Consider the following 8634-nt stretch of genomic DNA (forward strand, 5'->3'; position numbering starts at 1 on the left):
CTGCTAAGGTATTGCACCATTGCACTTTGGCCAGCTCCTCCCTCATTGCTCCATAGTTCCCTTTATTTAACAGAAATATTGTCACTTCCGATTGTACCCTCTCCCTCTCAAATTGCAGATTGAAGCTTATTGTATTATGGTCACTACTTCCCAATGGCTCCTTCACTTCGAGGTCCCTGACCAATTCTGGTTCGTTACACAATACCAGCTTCAGAATTGCCTTCTCCCTGGTCGGCTCCAGCACCAGCTATTCTAAGAATCCATCTCTGAGGCACTCCACAAAGTCTTTTTCTTGAGGTCCAATACCGTCCTGATTCTCCCAGTCCTGATTCGTCCTGAAATCCCCCATAACAACTGTAGTAACATCTTTGCGACAGGCCAATTTCAGCTCCTGATTTAACTTAGATCCGACATCCAGACTACTGTTTGGGGGCCTGTAGATAACTCCCAAGAGGGTCTTTTTACCCTTAGTATTTCTCAGCTCTATCCACACTGACTCTACATCCCCTGATTCTAGGTCCCCCCGCAAGGGACTGAATATCATCCCTTACCAACATGGCCACCCCACCCCCTCTGTCCGTCAGTCTGTCCTAACGATAGCACGTGTAGCCTTAAATATTCATTTCCCAGGCCCTGTCCACTTGAAGCCACGTCTCAGTTATCCCCACAATATCGTATCTGCCAATTTCCAAAAGAGCCTCAAGCTCATCCATCTTATGTCTAATGCTTCATGCATTCATGTATAGCATTTTTAATTTGTTACTGCCCTCACCCTTCCCATCAACTCCTATTTCACTCAACCTTACAGCATGATCCCTTTCTGAGTTTTCTGCCTCATTGATACAATTGTCTTTCTTGACTTCCCTTGTACTAACTTTCCCTCCAATTTCCTTCTTAAACATCCAGTTTGTCTCCTACCCCCCCGCTACTTAGTTTAAACGTAGCTGTGTTGCAGTAGCAAACCTGCCTGCCAGAATGCTAGTCCCTAACCTATTCAGGTGCAAACCGTCTGTCTAGTAGAATTTATGCTTACCACAAAACATACCCCAGTGATCCAAGAATTTAAATCCTTGCTTCCTGCACCAGTTCCCCAGCCACACGTTCAAGTCCATTATCTCCCTGTTTCTGGCCTCACCAGCCCGAGGAACTGGAAGCAAACTGGAGATAACCAGCTTGGACGTCCTGCTTACCAGCCTTCTTCCTAGTTCTCCGAAGTCCCACTTTAGTATGTTCCTCCTCTTGTTCCCGACATCATTTGTATCAACATGCACCACCACCTCTGGCTCTTCACCCTCATCCTTGAGGATTTTCTGCACTCTGTCTGTGATGTCTTTAACCCTGGCACCAGGAAGGCAACATACCATCCTTAAGTCCCGTCTGCTGCCACAAAAACCCCGGTCATTTCCTCTCACTATGGAGTCCCCTATTACCACGGCTCTGTGCGATGTCCGACTCTTCCGCTCTGTCTCCACGCCAACTTTTGATTGACAGACCTGGCTGCCTCTCAGACTGGCAGTGTCATCTGTCTCTATTGTTTCCAAAAGATTCAACTGGTTCTTGACAGGTACTTCCCCTGGGGTCACTTGCACCTGTCTCCTCTCTGCCTTCCTCATCATCTGCTCTCTTCTGGTACGATTGGTGTAATAACATCGCTGAAGGTCTTGCCGGAAAGATCTCATTCTCTCGGATGGGCCTAAGGTCCTAGAGTTCTTTCATCAGTGCTGCAATATTCTCTGTCAGTAGCTGAACGTGCACACACTTTCCACACTTATACGAGCCAGACACATCAGAGTCGTTGACCTCCCACATCAAGCACGTAGCACACTGAACCAGCTGGGCAGTCACGTCTTCACCTACTTCAACTGTGGCATAATCACTTCACTCAACCTCCTTGTCAAAGACTCCTGAGCTGAAGCCTCACTCTTCACAGGAACTTCCTTGGACCCTCTTTTTGGGGCAAGTCTGTGGACTTTTAATTTAGGTTAGAGGAGGAGGGAGGGAGGGAGGCCCTACTTTGTAGGACCTGGGGTCTCGAACACACCCACTCAAATAACAATCACTTACCTTTCCGACCGGCTTTGCGCTCTGCCTTCACTTCTGCTCAGCTCCCGCCGCTCTCTGATGCATTTGGTCCATCTCCCTCTAAACCCTTCCAATCCATGTACCATCCAAATGTTTTTTTAAATGTTGCTATTATACCTGATTCAACCCTTTTCTCTGGCAACCATTCCATATACGCACCACTCTGCGTGAAAAAGTTACCCCTCACATCCTTCTTAAATCTTTCCCGTCTGAGCTTAAAGCTTTGCTGTCTAGTTTTCAGTTCCCCATCCTGAGGAAAAGACAATGTGCACTCATCCTATCTGAGCCTCTCATGATTTTATACACCTAAATAAGGTTGCTACTCATTCTCCTACGTTCCAAGGAATAGAGTCCTATCCTGGCCAACCTCTCCTATAATTCAGATCTACTAGACGTGGCAGCATCTTGTAAATCTTCTTTGGACTCTTTACAGCTTAACTGTGTCTCTGCTGTAACAGGGTGACTAAAACTGTATAAATATTCCAAGTGCAGCCTCACCAACGACTTATACAACTGTAACGTAACGTCCCAACTCCTTTACTCAGTGTCTTAACCAATGAAGGCCAGCATGCTAAACGTCTTCTTCACCATGCTATCCACCTTTGACACTATTTTCAAAGAACTACGTACTTTAAACATCCTCCACTGTTCTTTGGTTGTTTTACCCATTAGCACATTTTCCCAGTTTACTGTGGACAGTGCCTGTTACATCTCATTAAAGTCAACCTTACCTAAACCTAAAACTTTAATAGCCGATTCATGCTTTTCACTTCCAAAAGTTACACTGAACTCAGACATGTTATGTTCACTATTTGATAAATATTCATGCACAATTACTAATTTTATCTGACTAATTACTTATTCCTAAATCCAGTATAGCTTGACCTCTTGTTGCATCTATGACATATTGCTCGAGAAAAATATCTTGGACATGCTCCAGAAATTCATTACCTTTCTGACAGGTGCTTGCCTGCCTCTCCCAATCTATGTTAAAGTTAAACGTTTCTAATCGTTGAAAGCATATTGTTATTTTTATTTCAGAATTTAAAAGTCAGGAGTTCAAAAGACTTGAAAGATCAAAGCACTAAGAACTCTCTGGAAGGTAGGATATTCCAGTATTTTTGAGAGAGACAAGTGGAAAGCAATGATTTTTTGATTTTCATTTTTCGAAACAATTTGAAACCAGGGACTGATGCTGTCTGTCTTAGTTACTTCAAGTTGTCTAACCTTCAAATGCTAACACCGTATGGACAGCTTTCGGCTCAATGATGTTCATTACTGATATACCAATATGTTAAACAGTAATAAAGATGTTGCCAGGTACTGGATGTTTTCATGAATTGGTGAATTGGATCCAAAATTGGCCTAGTAATAGGAGACAAATGGTAGTGGTAGATGGTAGAAGGCTTTTTGTGTGATTGGAGTCCTGTGTGCAGTGGCTAAGTTCAGGAATCAGTTCTAGGTCTGTTTTTTTTGTGATATTTGTAAATGATGTAGATGAGAATATGCGTGAGATGATAAGGAAGTACTTTGATCTCTCAAAGATTGGCTGGGTGAATGATAGTGTGGAGGAAGATGTTAGGCTACAGGAGGATAGAAATGAAAATGTTTCAGGTGATGCACTTCGGAAGGAGGAACAAAATGAGGAAGTACTTAGTGAATGGCAAGACACGAGGGAACTCAGGAACAGAAGGATCTTGAGGTGCTTCTCCACAGATCCATGAAGGTTACAGGACAGGTTTGTATAGTAGTTAAGAAGGCACATCAGTCAAGGCATAAATTATAAGAGTAGGGAGGTCATGTTGGAGCTGTACACAACTTTGGTTATGTAGTTCTGGTCATTGACGATAGGAAGGATGTGATTGCACTGTAGGGGGTGCGAAGCAGATTCACCAGGATATTGCCTAGGGTGGCGCATTTCAGCGTGAAGAAAAGCTGGATAAGTTTGGGTTGTTTTCTTTGGAGCAGAGAGGTTGAAAGGGTCCAAGTAGAGATAGGTTGAATTATGAGGACATGGACATTGTGAACAGAAAGCAACTGTTCCCTTTAGTCAGTAATAAGGGGGTGTAGTTTTAAAGTGGAAGGTGGGAGGTTTAGAGGGAATTTGAGGAAATGCTTTTCCGCCCAGAGAGTGATTGGGACCTGGAATGCACAGTCTGGGATGGCAGTTGAGGCAGAAAGGCTCACAATCTTTAAAAAGTACTTGGGTGAGCATTGAAGTGTTATAATATTCAATGGCTTAGTGTGGGAAAGTGGTCCTACTGTGGGTATTATATCTTTGATGGTACTGACTCAGTGGGCTGAAGGACCTGTTCTGTACTGTGTGATCCTATGATTTACTCTAAATTTTTGCTTCCTTCTGATTGTACTGCACTTTGTCAGTATTTCTGCTTCCTGTGGAGTACTGCATAGTGTGCATGTGTAGCTCCTGGCTGATGGGCAGTAATGAATTTGTCAGATAACTTGCCAATATTTATTGTTTTGATGCATGCGTGAATGATGGCCTCTTTGTCAAGATTGCAGAGGTTGCAATGCCTCTGAAGTGGTGCTTCAGTTACAAGGGGGATAAATATTGAAGAAAAATTGAATTGTTAAGTAAAAAGACAAGAAATTGCATTTTAAGGATTTATTTTTTTTTAAGTGTTGACTGTCTTTGAAAGTCTTGCTTATTTTACTGTTGTCTCTTTCTCCAGCTCTTCTGTATAAACCTGTTGACCGTGTCACCCGAAGCACACTTGTTCTCCATGTAAGTGCAGCATTGGTTTACAATAAATTGATAATTTGTCATGACTTCACATTATTTCTTTGTTCTTTGTTTCCAGTCATTGATAACCGTTAAAGTGAGGGGAATACTATGAACCAAAATATTTTGATGTATCAAAAACAGAAATTGCTGGAAAAAGCTCAGCAGAACTTCACATGTATCCTCACCAATATCCTGTACTGCTGCATTAAGACTTCCCTACACTTGGTGATCTGACCAATGAAGGCAAGCGTGCCAGAAGCCGCCTTCACCAACCTTTCTACCTGTGACTCTGCTTTCAAGGAGCTATGCACCTGTACTCCTAGATCTGCTTGTTCTGTAACACTCCCCAGGTTACTACCGTTGACTGTGTAGGTCCTGCCCTGGTCTGACCCACCTTGCATTTATCTAGATTAGATTACTTAGAGCATGGAAACAGGCCCTTTGGCCCAACAATTCCACACCGACCTTCCAAAGAGCAACACACCCATACCCATTCCCCTACATTTACCCCTTCACCTAACACTACGGGCAATTTAGCATGGCCAGTTCACCTGACCTGCACATTTTTGGACTGTGGGAGGAAACCGGAGCACCTGGAGGAAACCCACGCAGACATGGGAAGAATGTTCCAACTCCACACAGACAGTTGCCTGAGGCGGGAATTGAACCCTGGTCTCTAGTGCTGTGATGCAGCAATGCTAACCACTGTGCCGCCCACTAAACTAAACCCCATCTGCCATTCTTCAGCCAACTGGCCCAGTTGCTTAAGATCTCACTGCATTCTCAGATAACATCCTTCACTGTCCACTATACAACCAATCTTGTCATTTGCAAACGTAGGAATCATACCTCTTAAATTCTCATCCAAATCATTTTTTATAGGTGATGAATAATAGTGGACCAGCACCGATCCCTGTGACACACGGCAGGTCACATGCCTCTTGTCGGAAAAACAACCCTCTACCACCACCCTCTGTCTTCTATCATCAAGCCAATTTTGTATCCAATTGGCTAGCTCTCCTTGGATCCCATGAGATTTATCCTGACTCATCAACCTACCTTGTCAAAGGCCTTGCTATATGTGGCTTTAATTTCTATAATTTAAGCAGCTACTAAATACAATGGCCAGTTGAAGTTCCAATTATGGAGTGCCTCACATATTGTGTTTAAATTTGGGCACTATACTGCTTGAAGAATGATATTGGCTTGGAAAAGACCACTCTACCACTCAATCCTGGCTAATCTTCTGCCTCATTTCCATTTTCCTGCCCATTCTTCAAAATCCAGCACCAAACTGATTACTGAAACATTATGAACTTGCATAAAAATAATCAACAAGGATATTGGAATATTAGGTTTCGTGTTTAGTGAAACAGTGATGGAAAAGGATAGACCAGATCTAAAAGTTGAAGTTCTAAATTGGAGGAAGGCTAATTTTAATGGTATTAGACAAGAACTTTGAAAAGCTGATTGGGGACAGATGTTCGCAGGTAATGGGATGGCTGGAAATGGAAGCCTTCAGAAATGAGATAACAAGAGTCCAGAGACAGTATATTCCTGTTAGGGTGAAAGGAAAGGCTGGTAGGTATAGGGAATGCTGGGTGACTAAAGAAATTGAGGGTTTGGTTGAGAAAAGGAAGGAAGCATATGTCAGGTATATACAGGATAGATTGAGTGAATCCTTAGAGGAGTATAAAGGCAGATTATATTTAAGAGGGAAATCAGGAGAGCAAAAAAGGGACGAGATAGCTTTGACAAATAGAGTTAAAGAGAATCCAAAAGGTTTTTACAAATACATTAAGGACAAAAGGGTAACTAGAGAAAGAATAGGGCCTCTCAAAGATCAGCAAGGTGGCCTTTGTGTGGAACCACAGGAGATGGGGGAGGTACTAAACGAGTATTTTGCATCAGTATTTACTGTGGAAAAGGACATGGAAGATATAGACTGTAGGGAAATAGATGGTGATATCTTGAAAAATGTCCATATTACAGAGGAGGAAGTGCTGAATATCTTGAAACGCAATTAAGTGGACCAATTGCCAGGACCTGATCAGGTGTACCCTAGAACTTTGTGGGAAGCTAGGGAAGTAATTGCTGGGCCGCTAGGTGAGATATTTGTATCATTGATAGTCACAGGTGAGGTGTCGTAAGACTGGACGTTGGCTAATGTGGTGCCACTGTTTAAAAAGCGTGGTAAGAACAAGTCAGGGAGCTACAGACCAGTAAGCCTGATGTCGGTGATGGGCATGTTGTTGGAGGGAATCCTGAAGGACAGGATGTCCATGTATTTGGAAAGGCAAGGACTGATTAGGGATGTCAACATGGCTTTGTGCATGGGAAATCATGTCTCACAAACTTGATTGAGTTTTTTTGAAGAAGTAACAAAGAGAATTGATGAGGGCAGAGTGGTGGACGTGATCTATATGGACTTCAGTAAGGCGTTCGACAAGGTTGTCCATGGGAGACTGGTGAGCAAGGTTAGATCTCATGGAATACAAGGAGAACTAACCATTTGGCTGCAGAAGTGGCTCAAAGGTAGAAGGCAGAGGGTGGTGGTGGCGGGTTGTTTTTCAGTCTGGAGGCCTGTAACCAGTGGAGTGCCACAAGGATCGGTGCTGGGTCCACTACTTTTCTTCATTTATATAAATGATTTTGCTGTGAACATAAGAGGTATAGTTCGTAAGTTTGCAGATGACACCAAAATTGGAGGTGTAGTGGACAGCGAAGAAGGTTACCTCAGGTTACAATGGGATCTTCATCAGATGGGCCAATAGGCTGAGAAATGCCAGATGGAGTTTAATTTAGATAAATGCGAGATGCTGCATTTTGGGAAAGCAAATCTTAGCAGGACTTATACACTTAATAGTAAGGTCCTAGGGAGTGTTGCTGAACAAAGACACCTTGGAGTGCAGGTTCATAGCTCCTTGAAAGTGGAACATAGAACATAGAACAATACAGCACTGAACAGGCCCTTTGGCCCACGATGTTGTGCCGAACATTTGTCCTAGCTTAAGCACCTATCCATGTACCTATCCAATTGCCGCTTAAAGGTCACCAATGGTTCTGACTCTGCCACTATCACAGGCTGTGCATTCCATGCCCCCACCACTCTCTGGGTAAAGAACCTACCCCTGACATCCCTCCCATGCCTTCCACCCTTCACCTTTAATTTATGTCCCCTTGTAACACTCTGTTGTACCCGGGGAAAAAGTTTCTGACTGTCTACTTTATCTATTCCCCTGATTATCTTATAAACCTCTATCAAGTCACCCCTCATCCTACGCCGTTCCAATGATAAAAGGCCTAGTACTCTCAACCTATCCTCGTACGACCTATTCTCCATTCCAGGCAACATCCTGGTAAATCTCCTCTGCACCCTCTTCAAAGCTTCCACATCTTTCCTAAAGTGAGGCGACCAGAACTGCACACAGTACTCCAAATGTGGCCTTACCAAGGTCCTGTACAGATGCGACATCACCTCACGACTCTTGAATTCAATCCCTCTGCTAATGAACGCTAATACACCATAGGCCTTCTTACAAGCTCTATTCACCTGAGTGGCAACTTTCAAAGATCTATGAACATAGACCCCAAGATCCCTCTGCTTCTCCACCTTACTAAGAACCCTACCGTTAACCCTGTATTCCGCATTCTTATTTGTCCTTCCAAAATGGACAACCTCACACTTGACAGGGTTGAACTCCATCTGCCACTCCCCAGCCCAGCTCTGCATCATATCTAAGTCCCTTTGAAGACAACAACAGCCCTCCTCACTATCTACAAATCCACCAATCTTCGTATCATCT

General features: G+C 43.5%; 1 protein-coding gene across 3 annotated transcripts in view; it reads left to right on the forward strand.

The window, feature by feature from the left end:
* The window catches only part of LOC122562879 (breakpoint cluster region protein-like), a 477748-nt gene that overhangs the window by 240689 nt on the left and 228425 nt on the right, over positions 1–8634 (forward strand). For all 3 annotated transcript variants that reach the window (XM_043716190.1, XM_043716188.1, XM_043716189.1), the window contains exons 6-7: positions 3124–3184; positions 4776–4828. In XM_043716190.1, the coding sequence (XP_043572125.1) occupies positions 3124–3184; positions 4776–4828 (114 nt within the window). The remainder of the gene's footprint in view (positions 1–3123; positions 3185–4775; positions 4829–8634) is intronic.

Source organism: Chiloscyllium plagiosum, chromosome 25 (assembly GCF_004010195.1).
Source record: "Chiloscyllium plagiosum isolate BGI_BamShark_2017 chromosome 25, ASM401019v2, whole genome shotgun sequence".
Classification (NCBI taxonomy): domain Eukaryota; kingdom Metazoa; phylum Chordata; class Chondrichthyes; order Orectolobiformes; family Hemiscylliidae; genus Chiloscyllium; species Chiloscyllium plagiosum.